This window comes from Salmo trutta, chromosome 23 (assembly GCF_901001165.1).
Source record: "Salmo trutta chromosome 23, fSalTru1.1, whole genome shotgun sequence".
NCBI classification, from domain to species: domain Eukaryota; kingdom Metazoa; phylum Chordata; class Actinopteri; order Salmoniformes; family Salmonidae; genus Salmo; species Salmo trutta.
The window spans coordinates 17884702-17912642 of record NC_042979.1 but is presented as its reverse complement, the minus strand read 5'-3'; the positions used below and the strand labels follow the sequence as shown (position 1 = coordinate 17912642).

The 27941-nt window shown below is 44.6% G+C and overlaps 1 protein-coding gene and 1 long non-coding RNA gene across 2 annotated transcripts; one reads left to right on the top strand and one right to left on the bottom strand.

Annotated features, from left to right (window-relative positions):
- Positions 1–2: 2 nt before the first annotated feature.
- Positions 3–26909, bottom strand: LOC115159512 (ectonucleoside triphosphate diphosphohydrolase 2-like). Its single transcript, XM_029709306.1, has 9 exons — positions 26685–26909; positions 19822–19939; positions 13677–13827; positions 7165–7324; positions 5018–5245; positions 4316–4588; positions 1917–2036; positions 1570–1704; positions 3–706 (listed from the first exon to the last, which is right to left on the bottom strand). The coding sequence occupies exons 1-9, from the start codon at positions 26799–26801 to the stop codon at positions 491–493; spliced, it is 1518 nt and encodes a 505-aa protein (XP_029565166.1). The 5' UTR covers positions 26802–26909; the 3' UTR covers positions 3–490.
- Positions 25845–27070, top strand: LOC115159514 (uncharacterized). The gene is made up of 2 exons (XR_003868900.1): positions 25845–26259; positions 26830–27070. It is a non-coding gene; the product is annotated as an uncharacterized LOC115159514 (long non-coding RNA).
- Positions 27071–27941: the final 871 nt, after the last annotated feature.

The following is a 27941-nucleotide window of genomic DNA, read 5'->3' as shown; positions in this document are numbered from 1 at the left end:
TATGATGGTACTTGTAGTTTTAGTCAGTTGTAGTCAATATGACGTATGAAACACATGAATACTAACATATCTTCTACAAAGGCCACTCCATGTACAAAACATAGTTGATTTTTTTTGTTATCAGAATACAAAATATACAATGAATATAAAGCAGAAACAAATTATACTTAAATGTTGGGTAACATGTTGTGAGAGTGATGTTGAACATTAATTATAGCCTACAATGCATACCTGTACAAAAAAAAAAATGTTAGTTAAAGTATACATAAAAAAAGGATATATAAAATGTGTTGACAGCCGGGGAGAACTCACTTGTTATATCTCAGTGTAAAGATGATCAACACTTTATACAACATTATATCTTCTTCATGATACAGTTATCTACGCACTCTTGGGTCCAGGATTGTACCACCAGCACCCTTACAAAGAGTTTGCCGTCTTTCCTCCAAACAAAGTGAAAGCAGGTCTTAATGGAAGTCCCTTATGATGATTAGCTGGCAGTGTCACTGCTTCCTTTCTTCTTCCTGCGGCAGGCTTGGAGGGAAGCATACATCAGGGCGGTGGCAGGGAGAAGGACGAAGAGGAAGAGCAGGGCAGCCCAGGCTCCAGGTTTCAGGGCCTTCCTCAGGCCCACACTCTCCCCCGGCAGCAGACTGCTCAGACTGAGCATGTAGCCCAGGGCCCAGCCCACAGAGGCATCCCCTGCCTGTTGACACCACAAACACACACCTCAGTCAGCTTGGGTACACTCAGAGCATTCTGATACGCACTTGGTGCACTAGTTAAGGACATTCAGAGGTTAAAGATTCAATGGAGAGGCTGCAGCCTCAAAAACGATGCATGACAAAGACTGATATCATAGAGTTTCTAAACCCAGAGACGCAACATTGTGAGATTTCTGGGAACTCTTACGAAACAGACCAAGCAGACCACTTGGTGAAAATGTCTTCATTAAATTAAAATTTTCTCAAAATCTAAAAGCACTACCTAGATTCAGGGCCAATGTCTTTTTTTTATTTAACCTTTTTTAACTAGGCAAGTCAGTTAAGAACAAATTCTTATTTACAATGACGGCCTAGGAACAGTCGGTTAACTGCCTTGTTCAGGGGCAGAACGACAGATATTTACCTTGTCAGCTCAGGGATTCGATCTAGCAACCTTTCAGTTACTGTCCCAATGCTCTAACCACAAGGCTACCTGCCGTCCATAAGTGGCTACCTGCCGCCCCGTCTTAAGTGGTTGAATATTTAATTACTCCAACCTTGTGAAAGTGACAAACTGACACGTTTTCATTTTCGTCAAAAACAACTTTATATCGAAGGAGTGCCTTTCATTTGACGGCCTGCACATGCACAGTTTGGTGGGAGACGACGATTAGACCTGTTCCTATGCTTGAGCTTAGCTAGCCAACATCACCTACAAGTGTGATCGGGCATTTCTATTGGAGAAGCAGTTTCTGCCTATCTTCATACTGTAATATCTTTGCTGATATGACTTTGTGTAATGTCAAGGATTATGCTGATATCTGGAGTAAAATAAAGAGATAGAGGGAAAAAAAAGCAAGCTCACCTTTTTCTGGAAGGAAATGTGGGGAAATGAGATCTCATCAAAGCCATAGCCTCTCGTGAAGAGCACCTTGGTGAACACAGAGGCAGCACAGAAGTCCTGCAGACGAGGCTCCTGATCTGGGGCCAGCACCAACATCTGAAACAGGATATAAAAATGGGGATGACATAGCCATGAAATACATGAAACACATACAAAACCATCATCCATTGAGACACATGCAAACAGAGACACTTTCTCTCACATGCATGGATGCTCTCTTCCCTTCACACATAAATGTTCTCGCTCTCTCTCTCTCACACACACACACAGACAGAGACAGACAGACAGACAGACACAAGGCTGCTAACCTCATTGATGCTCATGTTACAGATAGAATGAGCTGCCTCTTCCAGTTGGGCAGGGGTGGTGACAGGGATTCCTGTAGTAGTCTGTAGGAACTGGTGAATGTAGAAGAAGGCAGAGAACGCCTGATGGACAAATGGACAGAGAGAGAGAAAAAGGAATGGGTTATGATTAGGGTCAGAGTTGGAATTAGGGTTAGGGTTGGAGCTAGGGTTGGGGTTAAGGTTGGTGCTGGAGCTAGGGTTGGGGTTAAGGTTGGTACTGGAGCTAGGGTTGGGGTTAAGGTTGGTGCTGGAGCTAGGGTTGGGGTTAAGGTTGGTGCTGGAGCTAGGGTCGGGGTTAAGGTTGGTGCTGGAACTAGGGTTAGGGTTGAGGTTGGTGCTGGAGCTAGGGTTGGGGTTAAGGTTGGTACTGGAGCTAGGGTTTGGGTTAAGGTTGGTACTGGAGCTAGGGTTGGGGTTAAGGTTGGTGCTGGAGCTAGGGTTGGGGTTAAGGTTGGTGCTGGAGCTAGGGTTTGGGTTAAGGTTGGTACTGGAGCTAGGGTTGGGGTTAAGGTTGGTGCTGGAGCTAGGGTTAGGGTTAAGGTTGGTACTGAAGCTAGGGTTGGGGTTAAGGTTGGTGCTGGAGCTAGGGTTGGGGTTAAGGTTGGAGCTGGAGCTAGGGTTGGGGTTAAGGTTGGTGCTGGAGCTGGAGCTAGGGTTGGGGTTAAGGTTGGTGCTGGAGCTAGGGTTGGAGTTAAGGTTGGAGCTGGAGCTAGGGTTGGGGTTAAGGTTGGAGCTGGAGCTAGGGTTGGGGTTAAGGTTGGTGCTGGAGCTAGGGTCGGGGTTAAGGTTGGTGCTGGAACTAGGGTTAGGGTTGAGGTTGGTGCTGGAGCTAGGGTTGGGGTTAAGGTTGGTACTGGAGCTAGGGTTAGGGTTAAGGTTGGTACTGGAGCTAGGGTTGGGGTTAAGGTTGGTGCTGGAGCTAGGGTTGGGGTTAAGGTTGGTGCTGGAGCTAGGGTTTGGGTTAAGGTTGGTACTGGAGCTAGGGTTGGGGTTAAGGTTGGTGCTGGAGCTAGGGTTAGGGTTAAGGTTGGTACTGAAGCTAGGGTTGGGGTTAAGGTTGGTGCTGGAGCTAGGGTTGGGGTTAAGGTTGGAGCTGGAGCTAGGGTTGGGGTTAAGGTTGGTGCTGGAGCTGGAGCTAGGGTTGGGGTTAAGGTTGGTGCTGGAGCTAGGGTTGGAGTTAAGGTTGGAGCTGGAGCTAGGGTTGGGGTTAAGGTTGGAGCTGGAGCTAGGGTTGGGGTTAAGGTTGGTGCTGGAGCTAGGGTCGGGGTTAAGGTTGGAGCTGGAGCTAGGGTTGGTGTTAAGGTTGGTGCTGGAGCTAGGGTTGGGGTTAAGGTTGGAGCTGGAGCTAGGGTTGGGGTTAAGGTTGGAGCTGGAGCTAGGGTTGGGGTTAAGGCTGGAGCTGGAGCTAGGGTTGGGGTTAAGGTTGGAGCTGGAGCTAGGGTTGGGGTTAAGGTTGGAGCTGGAGCTAGGGTTGGGGTTAAGCTTGGTGCTGGAGCTAGGGTTGGGGTTGGGGTTAAGGTTGGTGCTGGAGCTAGGGTTAGGGTTAAGGTTGGTGCTGGAGCTAGGGTTGGGGTTAAAGTTGGTGCTGGAGCTAGGGTTGGGGTTAAGGTTGGTGCTAGAGCTAGGGTTGGGGTTAAAGTTGGTGCTGGAGCTAGGGTTGGGGTTAAAGTTAGTGCTGGAGCTAGGGTTAGGGTTAAGGTTGGTGCTAGAGCTAGGGTTGTGGTTAAGGTTGGTGCTGGAGCTAGGGTTGTGGTTAAGGTTGGTGCTGGAGCTAGGGTTGGGGTTAAAGTTAGTGCTGGAGCTAGGGTTAGGGTTAAGGTTGGTGCTAGAGCTAGGGTTGTGGTTAAGGTTGGTGCTGGAGCTAGGGTTGGGGTTAAAGTTAGTGCTGGAGCTAGGGTTAGGGTTAAGGTTGGTGCTAGAGCTAGGGTTGTGGTTAAGGTTGGTGCTAGAGCTAGGGTTGTGGTTAAGGTTGGTGCTGGAGCTAGGGTTGGGGTTAAAGTTAGTGCTGGAGCTAGGGTTGGGGTTAAGGTTGGAGCTGGAGCTAGGGTTGTGGTTAAGGTTGGTGCTGGAGCTAGGGTTGGGGTTAAAGTTAGTGCTAGAGCTAGGGTTGGGGTTAAAGTTAGTGCTGGAGCTAGGGTTGGGGTTAAGGTTGGAGCTGGAGCTAGGGTTGGGGCCGGAGCTAGGATTAGAGCTAAGGTTAGGTTTGTGGTTTAGGGTTAAACCGGGATATGGGCATGAAGCTATGGTTGGGGTAAAGGTTAAGTTTGTGGTTGTGGTTGAGGCTAGGATTAAGGTTGAACCCAGATGTGGACATGAAGCTAGGGTTAGGGTTGATTTAACCACTGTAAACTGTCTCTCACCATGAAGCTTCCACTGACATTGGGCTGGAACACCTTGTCAAAAGAGCACTGGGAGAAGGGGCAGCTGTGGAAGGAGAAGATCTCAGTAATGTTGCCCAGGCAGTGATCATAGTCGCCAGTGCCCTTCACAGACAGGGTTGCCTGGGGATTGTAACTGTAGCTGGGTGTCTGGGCCACCGTGCAGGGAGAGTCAAACAATGTCCCCAGCTTCATGGTGACGCTGTAGCCTGCAGGGAAGCACGGATGGGCCACTGTCCCTGTGTGACCCTGAGCCTGAGAGAGAGAGGGTGAGGTTGAGGGAGAGGGATTGAGTGAGTGTGAGAAATTATTACAGTAACTTGACACATCCCTATAACAAGTAGAGAGCAAGCTACAGGCATGGAGTACTATGGTACTGAGTGCCAATATCTATTGTTGCAATTGTGCTGGGATCACTTTCAAATACACACAGTGAATTAAATCTGTGGTAGAAAACAATTATATAAAAACAATCAGGGGGTGATATGTTAGTGGGTGGGTTTCTAATGATTAATAACAAAGTTTCTTTATTTCAATGGTCCTGATTTACACTATGATAGTATCTTGTAACAGGCACCAAGAGCTTTTCCTGAAAATGTGACATGACTGGGAAAGACTTTGGGCCCTTGCTGTACTGTATAAGGTTGTTGTTATGTTGTTGTGGCCAAACAGAATGTTTCCTACCGTCACCAGGTGAGCCAGTAGACGTTTGAGGACCTGGTCTCGTCCGTAGCACAGGAAGCTGTGTGTGTACAGGGAGTAGTCATGGCCATACAGACGTAGCTTCATCCTGTCCCTCTCATCTTCCACCTCATCCTTGGTCACAAAGGTGATCTGGGTCGACGCCCCACCAAAGTCCAGCGCCCCCACCGTCTGTCTGCCCGGGCTCAGCCAACGGCCCACAAAGCCATACTACAGTGGGCACACAGGGACAAACAAAGTAACAGAAGAGGTGTGTGGGTAGTTTGTCTCCACAGCAGATGCAGTCATCTATGTACAGTGCCTTCGGAAACTATTCAGACACCTTGACTTTTTCCACATTTTGTTATGTTACAGCCTTATTATAAAATGTATTAAATCGTTTTTTCTCCTCACCAAAAACAGGTTTTTAGAATATTTGCTAATTTATAAAAAATAAAAAAATAAAAAATATCACATTTACATAAGTATCCCTTTACTCAGTTCTTTGTTGAAGCACTTTTGGCAGCGATTACAGCCTCGAGACTTCTTGGGTATGACGTCATGTGCCTTTTACTGAGGAGTAGCTTCCGTCTGGCCACACTTCCATAAACGCCTGATTAGTAGAGTGCTCTTTTACGATTTCTTCAAATCTTATCTTTATCTTATCTTAAAGAAAATATATTAACATTTCTTTAACGCTTTTTTGGTTACTACATGATTCCATATATTTCATAGTTTTGATATCTTCACTATTATTCTACAATGTACAAAAAAACAATTTAAAAAAAACTTGAATGTGTAGGTGTGTCCAAACTTTTGACTGGTACTGTACATTTTCAAAGAATGCCTACAAAAGCTTGGAATGAAACTAACACAGGATACTTACGTTTTTAAGTGCTTATGGTTGCGTGCAAAGAAATTAATAAGGCAGGGATCGATTACAACCACCATAGATAGCAATGCTAATGCAGAATCTTTATATTCAAACAACCGAATACACTAGGGGTTCCCAAACTGTTTTGGGCCGCAACCTCATTTTGAAAAAAAAAAGTTTGACCCCTCCATGTAAAAAAAAGGGTGATGTAATCAACGGCCAATTTTTACTTTTTTTAATTGGGGCTATGACACTCTATTACAAATCAGTCTGACAGTACTTCAATATAAAGGAAGTATCGTTAGAAGTGACTGAAATGCATCAGAAATGTATTTGGAAATTCAGAAGATCATTAGTCAATAATTTGTATGATTTTCTGTGTAGAAAAGAACATAGTCACTAATCAGGTTTCCATCCAACCTTTTTAAGCCAGTAAAGTACATGTTGGATAAAACATGTAATGACAGGCTTGATGGAGAAAAACAATTTGTTGGTAAACTTTCTATATGTGAACAAAACAAAATACGCTAGACAAGGTGGGATCTTTTTGTGTCGGTAAAATTAATTGTGCAAGAAATGTCGGTGGAAACTCTTTTATGGGCAAATATTGATTTAATAACCATCATATCGAAGTAAATTTGGAGTCAGGCAATGACATGTTGTGTGGTCCTCCCACGACAACTCGTCAGGAAAGCATGCAGTTTACTAGCCTACAGATTAAATAAATGATGAACTTCACAGGGTGGTGAAAGTGCAAGGTGATGAGCTTGATGCTCCTTTCCAAAAAATATTGAGGGTCTTATTCTGATGACATGCTCATCAATGCTAGGCTGCCGTTATCACTACGTCATCACCCACAACCTTTTATACGCAATAAGTCAATTTGAGGGAAAAACATCTCTGGTGGGAAAATGCACATATTGTTTTCATGTAGATTTTTGAATATTCACATGAAAATCTGTCACCAATTGGATGGAAACCTAGTTAATGATTGTTATTTTTCCCCCAGTCTGATTTAGTGCTTGGTCTTGTCCACTCAGTTCTAATGAGTCCTGCGTGGCCTGTGGGTATTCGTGAGATTTATCTTTCAGTGATGGGGTGCAATTTTTTGAAACAGAAAGCGCTCAGTTTATTACAACCCCATCTAGCGGCTACCAGAGGTTACTGATGTAACCCTGGTTATATGAACCAAGAGCAATGTTTTTTGTTTTTTTTTTAGTGTTTCTCGTGACCCCATTTTCAAATCAGGTGAAAGGTGAAAGCTGGGCCATGGTACCTTGATGAAGTTCTCCAAGAGATAGTTGACAGTGACCCAGCCATACGCTCCCTCCTCCTGGCCACTTAAGATGGCTGCCCCCTGGTAGTTAAATGGATAGGACTGGATTTTATGACCCACTTCCTGTAAAACCTGGGCTGACTGGACAGGGCTGGAGATACTGTTGACAAAGTGAAATGTACTAGTTCAGATATTGTAGATTCAGGATCAACATGGGGAATGGAATGAAAAACATGACTCAGCATGACAACAATACCACATCTACCAGACAAATGCAAATGTTCTCAAGCTTGTTGTTGACTCATTTCCTATTAGATATCTCAGAACCACAACGACTCACATTTTACCCTGATAACACAAAGAGACGCAGAAATGTCCATATTTGCATGGGTTAGAAACTCTTATTGTGCCATTTGTGTGTAAATGTGTGTGTATGTTTTTCTTTGAGCTAAATTCTGTTAACATTGCATGTGTCTGAAACAGGTGTGAACAAGAGCATGACACATGTCTATGTGTACATGTCTGCATGGGTATGGGAGTCTTAGTATAACTTAGTGTGAACATAATGTGTGTGTCTTTAAAACAGACTGTAGGAATATGACCATGTGTCTGAAACAGGTGTGATCGTGTTTCTAGGAGCTTGGCAGCTTAAAGGTGGGGCCCTGTTCTTGCCTGTCTGCCCTGGAGCGGGAAATCCTTGGAAAAAGTACCCAATTGTGATACATAAGTAAAAGTATAGATACCTTAATAGAAAGTTATTCAAGTAAAAGTTAGTCACCCAGTAAAATACTACTTGAGTAAAAGTATTTGGTTCTAAATATACTTAAGTAAATGTAATTTCTAAAATATACATTAGTATCAAAAGTATAAATAATTTCAAATTCCTTATATTAAGCAAAGCAGACGGTATAAGGGCACAAGGCGAGACCCAAATGCAGACACAGGAGGCAGATGGTTGAGCTCCGATATTTATTATGACAAAAGGGGTAGGCAAAAAGCAGGTCGGGTACAGGCGAGAGTTCATAAACCAGGTCAGAGTCCAAATGGTATAAGACGATAGGCAAGCTCGAGGTCAGGCAGGCGGGCAAGGGTCAAAACCAGGAGGGCGAGGAAAGACTGGGAAAGCAGGAACTGAGAAACAAAAATGCTGGTTGACTTGACAAACAAGATGAACTGGCACAGAGAGACAGGAAACACAGGGATAAATACACCGGGGAAAATAAGCGAGACCTGGAGGGGGTGGAGACAAGCGAAACAGATCAGGGTGTGACAGTATCTCCACCCTCTAGGGGCGCCACCTGGCGTCCTACCTGGGCGCATACCTGGTTGACCGGGTGTCGGCGATGGAAGTCGGTGATGAGGGCTGGATCCAGGATGTCTCTAGCGGGAACCCAGCACCTCTCCTCCGGGCCGTAACCTTCCCAATCAACCAGGTACTGGAAACCACTGCCCCGTGGTTGAACACCCAGGAGGCGTTTTACCGTGTATGCCGCGTTGGCAATCGATGACACAGGGAGGAGGGTTGGGCCTAGAGACAGAAGACAAAGGGTTGTGACACACAGGGTTAATCCTAGACACATGGAAAGTAGGGTGAATACGGAGGGTAAGGGGGTAACAAGAGACGGACAGCAGTGGAACTAAGGACTCTAGAGATGGGAAAAGGACCAATGAAATGGGGGGACAGTTTGCGGGACTCCACCTGAATGGGCAGGTCCCGTGTGGAAAGCCATAACCTCTGCCCAATGCGGTAGCGGGAAGCTGGAGTCCGGCGATCCGCTTGTTGATAATACCTGGAGTTGGTCTTGAGAAGTGCCACCCGAGCTCTTCTCCAGGTACGTCGACAGTGGCAGACGAACATCTGTGTTGAGGGTACGCGGACCTCCTGCTCTTGTTCAGTGAAGAGTAGAGGCTGATACCCCATGGAGCACTCAAAAGGGGAGAGTCCAGTGTCTGAACAGGGAAGGGTGTTTCGAGCATAATCCACCCAGACCAGTTACCGGCTCCAGGTAGTGGGGTTGGTTGAGACCAGGCATCGTAGGGTGGTTTCCAGGTCCTGGTTAGCTCGCTCCAACTGGCCGTTGGATTGGGGATGGAATCCGGAGGATAGGCAGTACACCTACCAGAACTTAGAGGAGAACCGTGGGCAGAGACAATGTCCACCAGGAGTCCAAGGATCCGAAAGACATGCTGCACCATGAGCTGGGCCATCTCCTTGGCAGAGGGTAGTTTGGGGACAGGGATGAAATGGGTGGCCTTGGAGAACCGATCCACTACCGTCAGAATGACGGTGTTGCCATCAGACGGAGGGAGCCCAGTGACAAAGTCCAGAGATATACGAGACCAGGGACGATGAGGAACCGGTAGTGGCTGCAGGAGGCCAGAAGGAGCTTACCGTGGGGTCTTGTTCTGAGCAGCGACAAAGGCAGAAACGTCAGGAACCATTGTGGAAGACCAGAAACGTAGTCGGAGAAAGGCTAGGGTTCGACGGGAACCTGGATGACAGGTCAGCCTGGAGGAATGAGCCCATTCCAGGACCGGACTGAGTTTGGGACAAACAACCGGTCAGCCGGGTCCCCTTCAGGTTCAGGCTGGGAACATTGTGCCTTGCGAACCAGGGTTTCAATACTCCAACCCACTGAAGCCGCAAGGCATGGTTTCAGAGACCGGGGGTGTGGGAGAGGAACTGTATAGGCGGGAGAGGGCATCAGGATTCACATTTATTTTTTACCCTGGGCGGTAGGAAATGGTGAAGTTGAATCTTGTAAATAACAAAGCCCACCAGGGGTGGCGCTTGGCTGTACGGAGAAATTCCACATTTTTATGGTCGGTCAAAACCAAAAATGGCTGTTCTGCTCCTTCCAGCCTGTGCCACCACTCTTCCAGCGCCATCTTGACCGCCAGAAGCTCTCGGTTGCCTACGTCGTAGTTCCTTTCTGCCGGATTGAGACGATTGGACAGGAAGGCACAGGGATGGAGGTTTTGGTCCTGGGCAGATCGCTGGGAAAGGATGGCCCCCACTCCAACATCAGAAGCATCAACCTCTACCACAAATTGACGAGACGGGTCCGGATAGACAAGGATGGGTGCTGTGGTGAACTTTCACAAACAACTGGTTCTCCAGGCGGCGCTGAAGGACTTGTCTGACATGGAGAACGTGTTCTTGGGCAGACAGGGAAAAAAACAGGATGTCGTCAAGGTAGATGAACACAAAACGATCCTGGAGAGGTTCGAAAGCCGAGGAAAGGTAGGGGGTAACGATTCTTGATCGTTATATCATTAAGACCCCGGTAGTCAATGCACGGACACAGGGTATTGTCCTTCTTCTCCATGAAGAAAAACCCTGCGCCGGCAGGAGATGCAGACGGATAGATGCCTCCAGTAGCCAGAGATTCCTCAATGTACTCTTCCATGGCCTTGGTCTCTGGGCCAGATAGAGAATATAGCCGACCACGAGGTGGTGTGGTGCCGGGGAGAAGATCAATGGCACAATCATAAGGACGGTGCGGGGGAAGAGAAGTAGGCCGTGGTACTTAATGGGAACGGCAGAGACATCTGAGGCTTTGCTTACGCCCTGAGGAGGACATCTCGGGGACGGCTGTGCTGCTTTAAAGCAGTGGGAATGACAAAACGAGCTCCAACACAGGGTGGAACTCGTGGTCCAGTCAATAACAGGGTTGTGTTTTTGGAGACAAGAAAATCCCAGAACAGGAACATGGGGTGAATCGATGAGGTGGAACTGTATGGTCTCACTGTGGTTTCCTGAAACCCGTACCTGAACAGGCACTGTGCTATGGGTGACTCTTCCAATTGAGTGGCCGTCCAGTGCCCTTGCATCCATGGGGACAGAGAGAGGTTGAGGGGGAATACCTAATTCAGAAATTATGGTAGCATCCATAACTTTCATCATCCCCAGAGTCAATGAGCACCCGGAAAGACTTAGACTGGTCTCCCTACAGCAGAATTACAAAAAAATGTGTACGGGTGATGGGAATTAGGGAACTCCCAGTCTGGCTCACCAGAGTACTTGTACCCACTAAAGAAAAGGGTTTCTTGACAGGGCAGGTGGCTATATAATGTCCCACACCTCCACAGTACAGACAACAGTTAGAACTCAGCCTATGTAAGCGTTCCCCAACCGATAATCTAGCTCTTCCCAGTTGCATGGGCTCTGGAGTATCCAACTCACCCATCACCGATGATTCTCGAGGAACCTCGGGTGTTTTCGGCTCTCCTCGGAAATACACACTTCGGGGATTTTTGGATTCCTTAGGGCATGCACCAACATCAACAGATGAACGAGTGTTCCTGAGGCCCTACCTCATCTCACACCGGCGTTCTCGTAGGCGCACATCAATCCTAATCGAAAGGGGTGATGAGAGAATCGAGGTCCAGTGGTATTTCCCGAGCTCGTCCTTTATTCCCTCCGACAGTCCGTGGAGGAAGGTGCCGAAAAGAGCCTCCGGTTTCCAGGAACTCTCGGCGGCCAATGTTTGAAAATCTACTGCGTAGTCTGCCACACTACGGGAGATATGATGTTCCTGCAGTAGTTTGAGCCGCCTCCATCCCAGGCGTTCCGTCAGGGAACGAAGCCTTTCCAAAAGGTCCCGAAGTAGCGCCTCATGCTGTCACGTCCTGGCCAGTATAAGGGTTAATTGGTATTGTAGTTTGGTCAGGACGTGGCAGAGGGTATTTGTTTTATGTGGTTAGGGGTGGTGTGTTTGTTGTAGGGCAGTTGATTTAGGTATTCCGGGGTTTTTGGGCACTGTTTGATTTTCATGTATTCTATGTTTAGTCTAGTGTGTCTGTTTCTATGTTTGGGTTCATTGGGGTTGGGACTCTCAATTGAAGGCAGGTGTTGTCTATTTGCCTTTGATTGAGAGTCCCATATATGAGGGTGTGTTTGTGTTTGTCTTTTGTGGGAGATTGATTTTGCACTGCGTTTTATATAGCCTGCAAAACTGTCATTCGTCGTTCTTGTTGTTTTCTCGTGTTCAACGTCATTTAATAAATTAAGATGATGAGCACCAACTCTACTGCGTATTGGTCCACGTTCTCAGACGACGATTTCTCTATATCATCGGAAGATGAAGAAACTTGTGACACATGCCTCCCAATGGTGGCTCCCTGCAGGGAGACAACGTGACTGAGCTGGTCCAAGTCTGCTGGGTCTGTCATGGCCAGTTCGCACTATAAGGGCACAAGGCGAGACACAAATGCAGACACAGGAGGCAGATGGTTGAGCTCTGATATTTATTATGACAAAAGGGGTAGGCAAAAGGCAGGTCAGGTACAGGCGAGAGTTCATAAACCAGGTCAGAGACCAAACAGTACCACGCAATAAGCAGGCTCGAGGTCAGGACAGGCAGGGGTTCAGTAACCAGGTCAGAGTCCAAACGGTACAAGACGATAGGCAGGCTTGAGGTCAGGGGCAGGCAGAGTGGTCAGGCAGGCGGGCTCAGAGTCAGGACAGGCAAGGGTCAAAATTAGGAGGGCGAGAAAAGAGAGACTGGGAACGCAGGAGCTGAGAAACAAAAACGCTGGTTGATTTGACAAACAAGACGAACTAGCACAGAGAGACAGGAAACATAGGGATAAATACACTGGGGAAAATAAGCGACACTTGGAGGGGGTGGAGACAAGCAAGTGAAACAGATCAGGGCGTGACAGACGGCACCATTTTCTTGTTTACATTTTTTACAGATATCCAGGGGCACACTCCAACACTCAGACATCATTTACAAATGATGCATTTGTGTTTAGTGAGTTTGCCAGATCAGAGGCACTAGGGATGACCACGTGTTCTCTTGATAAGTGCGTGAATTGGACCATTTTCTTGTCCTGTCAGGGAAAATGTATGGAGTAAAAAGTACATTATTTTCTTTAGGAACGTACTGAAGTAAAAGTAAAAGTTGTCAAAAAATGAATAGTAAAGTAAAGTATTGATACCGGCAAAAAATACTTAAGTAATACTTTTAAGTATTTTTATTGAAGTACTTTACCGCACTGATCCTTACCCACTGTTTATTTGCATACAAAGATACTCATACGCACACACACCCACACACAGCCTGTCACGCCCTGATCTGTTTCACCTGTTCTTGCTATTGTCCAGCTGTCGCTTATTTTCCTCTGTGTTTCCTGTCTCTCTGTGCCAGTTCGTCTTGTATGTTTCCAAGTCAACCAGCGGTTTTCCCGTTCTCCTGCTGTTTGCATTCTCCTTTTTATAGTCCTCCTGGTTTTGACCCTTGCCTGTGTCTGGACTTTGTACCCACCCGCCTGACCATTCTGCCTGCCTTGACCACGAGCCTTTCTGCCACTTTGTACCTCCTGGACTCTGATCTGGTTTTGACCTTTTTGCCTGTCCACGACCATTCTCTTGCCTACCCCTCAGGATTAATAAACATTGTACAACTCCAACCATCTGCCTCCTGTGTCTGCATTTGGGTCTCGCCTTGTGCCTTGATACAGCCACATGCTTGTGCACTCACACTCATTAACACACTATAACTCACTTGAGGAGCCTCATGCCAGCGGTGGCTCCGAGGTAGACAGGTGTGAGGTGGTGCCTGGCTCTGGGGATATCCTGCATGGCCTGGTCCAGACAAACTTGGAGGCTTCTCCCTGCTGCTCCCTGCTGTCCCACGTAGCTAGAGATTCCTCCACCTGCATGGCGGGAACAGGATACATTACTGGATGTAATATTTGTATTTATTTATTTCACTTTTATTTAACCAGGTTGGCGAGTTGAGAACAAGTTCTCATTTGCAACTGCGACCTGGCCAAGATAAAGCATAGCAATTCGACACATACAACAACACAGAGTTACACATGGAATAAACAAAACATATAGTCAATAATACAGTAGAACAAAAGAAAACAAAAAGTCTACATACAGTGAGTGCAAATGAGGTAAGTTAAGGCAATAAATAGGCCATGGTGGCGAAGTAATTACAATATAGCAATTAAACACTGGAATGGTAGATGTACAGAAGATGAATGTACAAGTAGAGATACTGGGGTGCAAAGGAGCAAGATAAATAAATAAATAAATACAGTATGGGGATGAGGTAGGTAGATAGATGGGCTGTTGACAGATGGGCCATGTACAGGTGCAGTGATCTGTGAGCTGCTCTGACAGCTGGTGCTTAAAGCTAGTGAGGGAGATATGAGTCTCCAGCTTCCGAGATTTTTGCAGTTCGTTCCAGTCATTGGCAGCAGAGAACTGGAAGGAAAGACGACCAAAGGAGGAATTGGCTTTGGGGGTGACCAGTGAGATATACCTGCTGGAGCGCGTGCTACGAGTGGGTGCTGCTATGGTGACCAGTGAGCTGAGATAAGGCGGGGCTTTACCTAGCAGAGACTTGTAGATAACCTGTAGCCAGTGGGTTTGGCGACGAGTATGAAGAGAGGGCCAACCAACGAGAGCGTACAGGTCGCAATGGTGGGTAGTGTATGGGGCTTTGGTGACAAAACAGATGGCACTGTGATAGACTGCATCCAGTTTGTTGAGTAGAGTGTTGGAGGCTATTTTATAGATGACATCACCGAAGTTGAGGATCGGTAGGATGGCAGTTTTTCGAGGGTATGTTTGGCAGCATGAGTGAAGGATGCTTTGTTGCGATATAGGAAGCCGATTCTAGATTTAATTTTGGATTGAAGATGCTTAATGTGAGTCTGGAAGGAGAGTTTACAGTCTAACCAGACACCCAGGTATTTGTAGTTGTCCACGTATTCTAAGTCAGAGCCGTCCAGAGTAGTGATGCTGGATGGGCGAGCAGGTGCGGGCAGTGATCGATTGAATAGCATGCATTTAGTTTTACTTGCGTTTAGGAGCAGTTGGAGGCCACGGAAGGAGAGTTGTATGGCATTGAAGCTCGTCTGGAGGTTAGTTAACACAGTGTCCAAAGAGGGGCCAGGAGTATACAGAATGTTGTCGTCTGCGTAGAGGTGGATCAGAGAATCACCAGCAGCAAGAGCAACATCATTGATGTATACAGAGAAGAGAGTCGGCCCGAGAATTGAACCCTGTAGCACACCCATAGAGACTGTCAGAGGTCCGGACAACAGGCCCTCCGATTTGACACACTGAACTCTATCAGAGAAGTAGTTGGTAAACCAGGCGAGGCAATAATTTGAGAAACCAAGGCTGTTGAGTCTGCCAATAAGAATGTGGTGATTGACTGAGTCGAAAGCCTTGGCCAGGTCGACGAATACGGCTGCACAGTAATGTCTCTTATCGATGGCGGTTATGATGTCATTTAGGACCTTGAGCGTGGCTGAGGTGCACCCATGACCAGCTCTGAAACCAGATTGCATAGCGGAGAAGGTAAGGTGGGATTCGAAATGGTCGGTAATCTGTTTGTTAACTTGGCTTTCGAAGACCTTAGAAAGACAGGGTAGAACAGATATAGGTCTGTAGCAGTTTGGGTCTAGAGTGTCACCCCCTTTGAAGAGGGGGATGACCGTGGCAGCTTTCCAATCTTTGGGAATCTCAGACGATACGAAAGAGAGGTTGAACAGGCTAGTAATAGGGGTTGCAACAATTTTGGCAGATAATTTTAGAAAGAGAGGGTCCAGATTGTCTAGCCCGGCTGATTTGTATGGGTCCAGATTTTGCAGCTCTTTCAGAACATCAGCTATCTGGATTTGGGTGAAGGAGAAATGGTGGGGGCATTGGCAGGTTGTTGTGGAGGGTGCCGGGCAGTTGACCGGGGTAGGGGTAGCCAGGTGGAAAGCATGGCCAGCCGTAGAGAAATGCTTATTGAAATTCTCAATTATAGTGGATTTATCGGTGGTAACAGTGTTTCCTAGCCTCAGAGCAGTGGGCAGCTGGGAGGAGGTGTTCTTTTCTCCATGGACTTCACAGTGTTCCAGAACTTTTTTGAGTTAGTACTACAGGATGCAAATTTCTGTTTGAAAAAGCTAGCCTTAGCTTTTCTAACTGCCTGTGTATATTTGTTCCTAACTTCCCTGAAAAGTTGCATATCACGGGGGCTATTCGATGCTAATGCAGAACGCCACAGGATGTTTTTGTGCTGGTCAAGGGCAGACAGGTCTGGAGTGAACAAAGGACTATATCTATTCCTAGTTTTTTTAAAATTGAGTGGGGCATGCTTATTTAAGATGGAGAGGAAGGCACTTTTAAAGAATAGCCAGGCATCATCTACTGACGGGATGAGGTCAATGTCATTCCAGGATACCCCGGCCAGGTCGATTTGAAAGGCCTGCTCGCAGAAGTGTTTTAGGGAGCTTTTGACAGTGATGAGGGGTGGTCATTTGGTCGCAGACCCATTACGGATGCAGGCAATGAGGCAGTGATCGCTGAGATCTTGATTGAAAACAGCAGAGGTGTATTTGGAGGGCGAGTTAGTTAGGATGACATCTATGAGGGTGCCCGTGTTTATGGATTTGGGGTTGTACCTGGTAGGTTCATTGATAATTTGTGTGAGATTGAGGGCATCAAGCTTAGATTGTAGGATGGCAGGGTGTTAAGCATGTCCCAGTTTAGGACACCTAGAAGCATGAGCTCAGAATATAGATGGGGGGCAATCAATTCACATATGGTACAGAGGCCACAGCTGGGGGCAGAGGGAGGTCTATAGCAAGCGGCAACAGTGAGAGACTTCATCGTGGGTCATTGAAGGAGAAGGTATCTCAGAACTTCTCCTCCAATGCCCTATGAGAAGAATCAAGGAAAGACAAATGAGATTCAGAGCCCCGAGATTTGATCAAGGCCTTTTCTAAATTAGATTTACTCGGCTCCTTGTCTGTCTTTTGAAAACTTCAATGAGGGGGCGAGGAGAGGACACTTGCAATCAAATGCAATTGTTAGAAATGAGACTCCTCCACTAGCATCAGGCAAATTTGTGTAGGAATCCCAAAGTACATGTGTAAAAGAGATGTAGCGATGTAGCTCATCTTCACCTTTCAGAACACACACACACACGTTCTCCACTACCAAGGAGGCTCGAGACTTTGAGAATCACATCAAACCTAACCTATACTCTGAATGATCGGCTATTAAAAGCCAACTGACATTTACTCCTGAGGTGCTGACCTGTTGCACCCTCTACAACCACTGTGATTATTATTTGACCCTGCTGGTCATCTATGAACATTTGAACATCTTGACTATGTTCTGTTATAATCTCCACCCGGCACAGCCAGAAGAGGACTGACCACCCCTCATAGCCTGGTTCCTCTCTAGGTTCTGGCCTTTCTAGGGAGTTTTTCCTAGCCACTGTGCTTCTACACCTGCATTGTTTGGTGTTTTACGCTGGGTTTCTGTACAGCACTTTGTGACATCAGCTGATGTAAGAAGGGCTTTATAAATACATTTGATTGACTTGTTTCTAGAAAGGTGAATTTTTAGAAGTAGAAGCTCGAATTGTTTGGGTACAGACTTGGATAGTAATACAGAACTCTGCAGGCTATCTTTGCAGTAGATTGCAACACCGCCCCCTTTGGCAGTTCTATCTTTGCGGAAAATGTTATAGTTAGCGATGGAGATTTCAGGGTTTTTGGTGGTTTTCCTAAGCCAGGATTCAGACACGGCTAAGACACCCGGGTTGGCAGAGTGTGCTAAAGCAGTGAGTAAAACAAACTTAGGGAGTAGGCTTCTAATGTTAACATGCATGAAACCAAGGCTTTTACGGTTACAGAAGTCAACAAATGAGAGCACCTGGTGAGTGGGAGTGGAGCTAGGTACTGCAGGACCTGGATTAACCTCCACATCACCAGAGGAACAGAGGAGAAGTAGGATAAGGGTACGGCTAAAGGCTATATGAACTGGCCGTCTAGAACGTTCGGAACAGAGAGTAAAAGGAGCAGGTTTCTGGGCACGATAGCATAGATTCAAGGCATAGTGTACAGACAAAGGTAAGGTAGGATGTGAGTACATTGGAGGTAAACCGAGGCATTGAGTAATGATGAGAGAGATATAGTCTCTAGAGACGTTTAAACCAGGTGATGTCATCGCATATGTAGGAGGTGGAACAACATGGTTGGTTAAGACATATTGAGCAGGGCTAGATGCTCTACAGTGAAATAAGACAGTAATCACTAATCAGGACAGTAATGGACGAGGCATATTGATATTAGAGAGAGGCATGCGTAGCCAAGTGAACATATGGGTCCAGTGAGTGGTTGGGCTGACTGGGGACACGGCGATTCAGACAGTTAGCAGGCCGATGCTAACAAGCTAACAGTAGGCCGGGGCTAAACAAGCTAGCAGTTAGCAGACCGTGGCTGGCAAGCTAGCAGTTAGCAGACCGGGTTAGCAAGCAAGCAGTTGGCAGACCGGAGCTAGCAGTTAGCAGACCGGGGCAGGCAAGCTAGCAGTTAGCAGACCGGGGCAAGCAAGCTAGCAGTTAACAGACCGGTGCTAGCAAGTTAGCCTTTGGGGGACGTCGCGATGGGGGTAAGTCTGTTTTTGCCTCTTCGTGCGGTGACATCGATAGACCAGTCATGGAATTAGTAGGGTTCCAAGTAGCTATAGGTAGCTAGTAGGCCGCGGTTAGCAGAATGGGCCTTCAGCGGACGTTGCGCCTGAGGGGCCTGTTGGAATCCTCGGGCAGATTATGTCGGTATTCCAGTCGTAGAGGATCGGCGGAGTTCCGTGCCCCATACCGGCAGTAGAAGGGGTCCGGATATTGTAGCCCAGGAGTGGGCTTTGGTGTTAGCACAGGAGCCCTAGCCGAGCTAGCTTCAGGCTAATTGGTGCTTGCTCAGGGATGGAAACGCTGGCCAGGAGTAGTCATCCGGGATTGCGGTTAGCTAGTTGCGAAGATCCAGATGAAAATGTGTAATATGTAATATAGTCAGACCACACATTATCACAATTTTACTCATTCCATCCACTTATTTGGTGGTCTAGTCATTTGAGTTTATGGAAATAACTCCTCTCCCTAGACAAAGCTGTAGAAGTATATTTGTAACTATATTTCATTTAACATTGATCAAATCGACTAGTAATAGAAAACGATGGTGGGGAGACATGCACACATGCAGTAGCTACTGTATATAAAAAGAGAGCACATGGAGATTATGGAGTCTTACTACCTGGAAAGTATTGTTTACATGAACTTCAGGAAAGCTGGTGTATTTGAAAATACTTCACATTAATGAAAGCAGCCAACAACTGTGATCTATATGAACACGCAAGTCATGTATGCAGGACAGGACTGGAAAAGCACACAGCACACTGAGTCACTGCAGAACTACTGACAAATCCACCGTTGCTAGGCATCCATGTTTTTCTGCTTCTTTATGTCTAGCCTTGTGTGACGAGTTACCCGAAAGGCGCACACACAGCACACAATGGGAACTGTTCTTTGCCAACTGGAGTGCCAAAAAACTTCCACACCATTTAAGTAAAACAATGTTTCTTTCCTACTCAGAGTACCCAACAAAAGTAGAATTGAGATTTTAGGGTTTAAGGCTTTGGGTAACACACTATTTTACTATAATTTTGTATCTGCCTGCAATTTACAATTTTTTTTAATGTAAATCTGTACTTTCTGGTGATTACTTCAAATAATTGGTTACTAACAAATGGTAATAGTGCTTTTTTAAATACGTTTAAAGTAATTTATATGTAAACACTAGGTAAATAGCAGACAAACACCTGGAAGAATCCTTCTATTGGGACACTCTTACCCTTTGGATGGCATTCACTGTGCTGAGTGACCACACCCGTGCCATTCTGCTTGTCTGCTGGCCACTTGTAGATGTACATGGCTGTGTGGGAGGAGCCTGCATCCAGGACTATCCCATACTGGGGAGAGGGTTAGAGAGAACAGAGGAGAGGGAGGTTAAAGACAGAGGGGAAAATATTGAGAAAAATTGCTGATTCAGATAATGTCAATAATGTCAAAGGAAAGACAACCTAATTGGGTCTACTCTACTCCAAACAATAAAAGGCTACAAATGATCAGGTGTTTGAAATCCATCTATGCAAAGACATTTAATAGGGATAGCGGCATCTGGAAGACATTAACTTGATTGACTATAAACCTCTTCTTTCAAATGGTGGCCTCTGGCTTTTATGACTTGTGTATATATTTGGCAGCAAGAATGTTGGTTGCATGTTTACTTCAAGATAAGATAGATGGAAAGTTGTGGAGCAAGTGAGAGAGGATGAGAACAACCCATGTTAACAGATCATGAAGGAACTGTTTGGAGTGTGTAAACTCCAATCCTGATTGTGCTATGAATCATCAACTCTAAACATTCACTTTTGGACAACATAATTCAATTTGAATTGCTCTCTTTTTCTGACAAGGCTGTTGAAACTTGTTTCATTCGCTGACTGTGTTTGGCAAGTTTTTGTTGCCTTTCTCATTTGAACATTTACACACAATTCAACATGTTTAGAGTTGACGATTCATAGCACAATCAGGATTGGAGTTTACACACTCCAAACAGCTCCTTCATGATCGACAAACATGGGTTGTTCTCAGACCAGACAAACATGGGTTGTTCTCAGACCAGACAAACATGGGTTGTTCTCAGACCAGACAAACATGGGTTGTTCTCAGACCAGAAGCCTCGTGTTTTTGTGACAGCGTGCACACACACACACACACACACACACACACACAACCCATATGACTAGAATAATTTAACTTAATCTACATTCTTTCCACTTCAATCCCCCCTTCAATCGACCTTTCCCGTCTCTGTATGTTTTGCCTCATGCTAAATGTGCATGTGTGTTTAAATGGTAATATACAGGCATTACCATAATTATTGGCACTCTTGATAAAGCCGAATAAAAAAGACTGTATAAAATAAAAAATACAAATACTGAGCTACAGTGAGGTTCAAAAGTAGTGACAGATTTTTTGTTGTTTTGGCTCTGCACTCCGGCACTTTAATATGAGGGTATTTTCATCCATATCGGGTGAACGGTTTAGAAATCACAGCACTTGTTGTACATAGTCCCAACCATTTTAGGGAACCAAAAGTATTTGAACATATTCACTTATATGTGTATTAAAGTAGTCAAAACTTTAGTATTTGTCCCATATTCCTAGCACTCAATGACTACATCAAGCTTGTGACTCCACAAACTTCTTGAATGCATTTGCAGTTTATTTTGGTTGTGTTTCAGATTATTTTGTACCCGATAGAAATGAATGATAAATAATGTAGTGCATCATTTTAGAGTCACTTTTATTGTAAATAAGAATATAATATTTCTAAACACTATTTTTTATGTCATCCAACAAATGTAAACGCCTGGAGTTAACACTTGGATTGGAATTTGGATTGGAACTGTTGCTATGGTCAGATTACATGAAAATAGAGCTCTTTGGCCACACACACCAGTCGTAGGTTTTGCGTCGAAAGAAAGATGCATATGCAGAAAAGAACCCCATACCTACTTTAAAATATGGTAGTGGATCTTCGATGTTATAGATAGGTTAGCTGACAACGTGTTGTTGTGATTCTGGATGGCCAGATAGCTAGCAACAATGACAAGAAGATGTCGTGGGGAATCGTAGGTGGCTCGTTTCAGCTAGTTTTATCTTGTTCTTGATACCATGTTTTGAGGTGTTTTAACTGATGTCATGTCTATGCTAATATGGATAAAATTCACTACCTAGCTAACCAACTACTGTAACGATGTATTTGAGAGACAATGAGTGCTCATTGTGCAAATGTATCTATGTTTTCAATAAACATTGGAGACTAAATATAATTTACATGTTGTCAACAATCTAAGCCAACCCTGTCTGTTTTGCTCCATAGTTGCGCACGTGTCGGTTTTGTTGCTATGTGACTATTTGGTTCTGTTAAGTATCATGAACTTTACCCAGTACCAGGACATTTTTGTAAAAAACCTGGTTGCTTCTGCCATGTGGCTGAAACTTGGCTGTAAATGCATCCCCAAGACAACAACCTCAAGCACACATCAGCATCCACAAAGAAATGGTTAATTGACCACAAAATCAACATTTTACAATGGCCATCTAAGTCTCCAGGCTGTGTTTTAATTAAAGAGGGCAGTCCATAAGCACAGATGAAGAATGTCAAGGACCTGGAAAGATTCTGCATGGAGGATTGGTCTAGAAGAATGGTCTACGATCACTCCCAATGTGTTCTCCAATCACATACATACATATTATATAATATATATTTTAAAGGCTCAGTGCCGTTATCCTCGCAAGGTGAGGTATTGAAAGGTAGTGAAAACAGGGGTACCAATCATTTTAAACCCTATCTTTTTGAGAACAAAAGTGTTACTTGTTACTCAAAATGTCTTTCTCTGAGAAATTGTATTAGTATAAAATAATATAATTTCCCAATTTTTTTGATCATACAATATAGCTCAGTATTTTTATCATTTATTTTATAGTCTTTTTTTGCACATTTTTATCAAGGCTGCCAATCATTTTGGACCTAACTGTATATGTCTCTCACAGCATGCATGTGTGAAACTGCAAACAGGAAATGGGATAATACTACAGAAATGAGTAACATACAGTGCACAGTAAGTAAGTATCTTGACACGAACCTTGGCTTGTGGAAGCCGGAACAGCTCATAGGAGCAGTATCTCCTGTTTCTGTAGATTGAGGCAGCTTGATGTAAGCTTACAAATACACCCCCTGGACAGGAGACTAGACTATCGCATGGCCTTTAACCCCTATAAATCTCCTTAAAGGTCCAATGCAGTAATTTTTTTATCTCAATATCAAATCATTTCTAGCCAACAATTAAGTACCTTACTGTGATTGTTATCATTGCAGTTAAACACATGATTTTCCTATGTTTTATATATATTTCCACAGTATGAGATTGGAATAATATTGTGAAATTGTGAAAATCCCCTTTTATTGTAAAAGCTGTTTGAAAAGACAGCCTGAAATTTAAGCCTGTTTTAGTGGGATGGTGTTTTGGCCTTCCATGGTGACACCATGCTCTAAATTAGTTAATAGACCAAGAAGCTTTTTTTATTTATTTTTTGGACCATTTTAATTGAAAACAATCATAGTAAGGTATTTAACTGTTACCAAGAAATTATTTTATATCGAGTTAAAAACGACTGCATTGGACCTTTAAAATGGTTAAAAAAAATAAAGAAAAAAAAGCTTCATAGCATAGAGCAATTTCTCAAGCAAGAATTTAGCTAGGACTGGAACTCAGAAAAATTATGACGAAGTGATCTTCAGGTCAGAGCTCCAGAAAGAGGCCAGTTTTTTTCTGAGTTCCCAGTTGCTTCGAACGCACAGAAGTCTGAGATTTCCTAGCTCCCAGATGTTTTCAACGCTGAATTTAATACGGAATTCTAAGCATACCCGATCATCGGGTATAACTCTGCTGGGGATTGAATTCCCAACTTCCCAATATCAGCGTAGACACTCTAACCACAAGGCCACTGAGTTTGTCTACACAGCTGACATTAATAACTCAAGTGCGATGACAATTTATCTGGCATTAAGTATAACTATCTGTATCTACTAAATGGCGAAACAGCTGATTGGCATGGCCTGTATGTTTCACCCGAGGAATACATCTTCCTGTTTTAACCTCCCAATAACCCCCGCAAAAACTCTTCTGCTTAAAACGAGCTTATCCGCTGACATGATTGATGGGGCAGAGGGGTGGAAACAGGATGAGACCTTCAAACTTTTTCTAAACAGATTGATTGTTAACAATTTCACCAGCTGACAGGGAGGTGTGGTTGACGGCTTTGGTATGGGAAAATAATAACAGAGAGGCGATAGGGGCTACACAAAGACGACTTGTAGTAATCTCCAGCTGTGATGATATAGGGGACTTCAGATTTTTTTATTCAGTACATGAAAACTTGAGCGAAAAAGTACATTTTGTGTGCACTACGTCATCACGCACTGATTTTTATCTGCATCAAGTCAGTTTGGTGGAAACACACCACTGGTGGTAAAATGTGCACATTTTCTATATACAGATTTTAGAATATTTGCATGAAAATCTTTCACCAATTGGATGGAAACCTAGCTAATGGGAGGTAAGAGGGAGAGTCTTCCAAAAACAGAACAACATGGATATGCACCAAAAGAAACATAATGGATATACACCACTGACAAAATGTGCACTAGTAGTCATTCCCATGGTTCTAGGTTGTTAACGGACAGAACATCTGCAGGCCAGTTTTTTTCCCCTTATTTTTTTTGTTGAATCACAATGTATGGTATTCATACAACTTGAAGGGTATTCATAAGATTTATATGAGAATCAGTAGAGGTTTGATTCATATGCTTTACATAAACAGACTGTCAGTAACACACGTAAGAAGTACTAGTTATCATCTTTTATGGTTCAAGCTGCATTAAACTACTCTTCTCTTTGAGATTTTTGAATTCACCCAAACATACAGGGGGTTGAGCCATTGGCAATGTCTATTCAAGCGAGTGGAGGCTCCTTTCTACATAGCACAAAGACCCAGGCATGCATGAGGGTATGTGACTGTTGGACTTGGACTACAAACATCACACCAGACCACGCCAGACTACAGCAGAACCAACACACATACACACCAAGTTGCCCACAAATGTGTCGTTAGTTTACATGCCATCCATGTAAAAAGCATTCTGAAGAAGTCCAGGGGGCTGCTCCATGAGCAGTGAAGAGAGCGCACGCACACACTCACACACACACACACACACAGAGAGAGAGACAGAGAGAGACACACACAGAGAGAAAGAGGTGTGGGGGAGGGGGGAGTTCCAAGGACCCTGTCTGCAATGTAATGCAGACGTCAGGAGAAGCCCCTCGCCAACAATTTTATTTTTTATTTTTTATTTTACCGTTATTTTACCAGGTAAGTTGACTGAGAACACATTCTCATTTACAGCAATGACCTGGGAAATAGTTTCAGGGGAGAGGAGGGGGATGAATGAGCCAATTGTAAGCTGGGGATGATTAGACAGCCGTGATGGTATGAGTGCCAGATTGGGAATTTAGCCAGGACACCGGGGTTAACACCCCTACTCTTACAATAAGTGCAATGGGATCTTTAATGACCTCAGAGAGTCAGGACACCCGTTTAACGTCCCATCCGAAAGACGGCACCCTACACAGGGCAGTGTCCCCAATCACTGCCCTGGGGCATTGGGATATTTTTTTTTAGACCAGAGGAAAGAGTGCCTCCTACTGGCCCTCCAATACCACTTCCAGCAGCATCTGGTCCCCCATCCAGGGACTGACCAGAACAATGCCTCATGGACTTGATGCTCTCGAACACGGTCATTGTCAGCAGGTTGCTTCGGACACCACAAAACAGTGTCACAGATAGAACAATGAGCCAGATATTTCACAGGATGTACAAATGTAAAGCATTCAGTTGGCATTTCCACTCACTGCCAAATATGGTGATGAGAGGATGCCCAGTGGCCCGCAGTGGGAGAAGATGGATTTTGGCCGGCATCCTGCTAATTTTCTCATGATGAAACATTTGATCTCTATACAGTTTTCTGTTTCCAAAACTAGACTTTAGCCGTTGCCAAAGTTTCAAAAACATTGCGTTGTTTATAAAGAGTGCAAGGAAAAATTGAGTTACAGCACAAGCGCACTTCACAGAGTAGGCATTCCCTAACGTAAATCTGCTAATAAATGCTAGAAGGCGCCAATAGGATCCCATTAGCTCGTGCTTGGCTCTGCCCAAATCCTTGCTTGTTTTGCACCCTATGATTAATTTGCTCCCATTGGAAACGACAGGCTCTGGTCTATCTTGCATTAGTTATACAAATCTTTGGTAGTGTCACTAGGTTGTCAGCAACTCACACGCATGTTGGAACAGTGAATGGTGCTTTCAAGACAGCTGGGAACAAAAAGAAAACGAAGTCAAATCACGACGTCAGTGGTCTTCAGGTCGGAAAGTTGGAGCTCTAGAAAGATACCGGAGTTTCCAACTTGGAAGTCCGAGTTGGATGACCGTTCAAATGTATTTTTCCCAGTCGGAGCTCGCGTTTTGTGGTTCCGAGTTCCCAGTTGTCCTGAATGCACTGAAAACAAAAGTCGGAGATTTCCCGAGTTCCCAGTTGTTTTGAATGCGGCAGAAGATAAGGCTATAATGACAAGGGGACACAGACACATTAATGGCCAAACAGGTTTTATAACTTTTCAGTGACTGTCCTCTCATAACTGGTGTATTATTTGTTAGGATTTAAGAAAGGTTGGCCATCAACCTTATTCAAGTGTCCGGAAAGTGCATTTTAAGCCTATAAACCTAAGATGGTACTGTAGGCTAACTGAATTGCTACACGTTTCTTGTATTATTTTACGTATCAGGTGTATAGACTTACTCGATTGTTGACTGCTTGTCAACATAATTTTATTATCAACAGTGTTATAGTAGACTTATAAATTACCCTGTCCCATAAACTATGCAATTTAATTATGAATGCGTAGCAGTGGCGCGCGAGGACCGGACACCGCACTGCACACTCCATTGCACCGTTGGAAATGGGTTCATCTTACATTTCACAACACCGCATAAAATTTGTGAACACAGAAATAACCAAACGAATCTTACCATACATTCCGGAGGTTCGGTCAAGTCCTCGGTGGGAATAGTTAGAAGGAAAATTGCTACTATTCCAAACAGTACAAGCGCAACCGGGGCGAAAATATAACGGCGTTGCTTGGCCATGTGTTGAAACTAGTTATTCTTCTTGCAGATGAAATCTCCAGTGCGATGCCTGGCTTGGCAGTGAAGGCAAAGGAGAAGAGATAACAGCTTGAGTGAGGTAACTTCACAATGGGTTTGGCTTTATACAACTCACATCAATAAATTAATTATATGTAGCCATATCATTTCTAAATTCCTCATGAGCTTAGTTCTGTCGTACACCATCAGAACCCCAAATATAATCTTGTTTTACTACAATGTTTGTTACCAAAATAAATTACTGAACAACATTTTTAAGCCCACATTTGTTCATAATTATAAAAAAAAAAGATCTGTCATAAGTATTTTGCTCAGAGGGCACACAGACTGGACCAAGTAAAGTGTAGCCTATCTACTGAATGCCTGACTGGATCAGGTAAAGGTTCTTTCCAAGGTGCATGGAGCAAAGAGATGCCTAGCCAGAATGTATTTATTTTATTTAACTAGGCAAGTTAGTTAAGAACAAATTCTTATTTACAATGATGGCCTACCCCGGGCCAAACCCTAACCCAGACAATGCTGGGCCAATTGTGTGCTTCCCTATGGGACTCCCAATCACGGCCGGTTGTAATACAGCCTGGAACCAAACTGAGATGCAGTGCCTTAGACCGCTGTGCCACTCGGGAGCCCAAGGCTAGATACTCTAGTGTGTGCATTATCGTCAGTGGAGGAGGAGAGCGAGTGTAGAGTGACAAACACAGCGTTTGATTTGATTTTAGCTGCCGGTGATGGGCAGTAGGAATGTTTATAAATGAATTTGATCAATCTATGTGATGAATAAATAAAACAACATGTTTTGTTGTTTTTCTGTAATACTAGCCTGTTCTTGCCATAATATGGACTTGGTCTTTTACCAAATAGGGCTACCACCCCTACCTTGTCACAACACAACTGATTGGCTCAAATGCATTAAGGAAAGAAATTCCACAAATTAACTTTTAACAAGGCACACCTGTTAATTGAAATGCATTCCACCTCATGAAGCTGGTTGAAAGAATGCCAAGAGTGCAAAGCAGTCATCAAGTCAAAGGGTGGCTACATTGAAGAATCTCAAATATAAAATATATGTCACGTCTTGACCAGTATAAGGGGTTATTTGTTATTGTAGTTTGGTCAGAACAT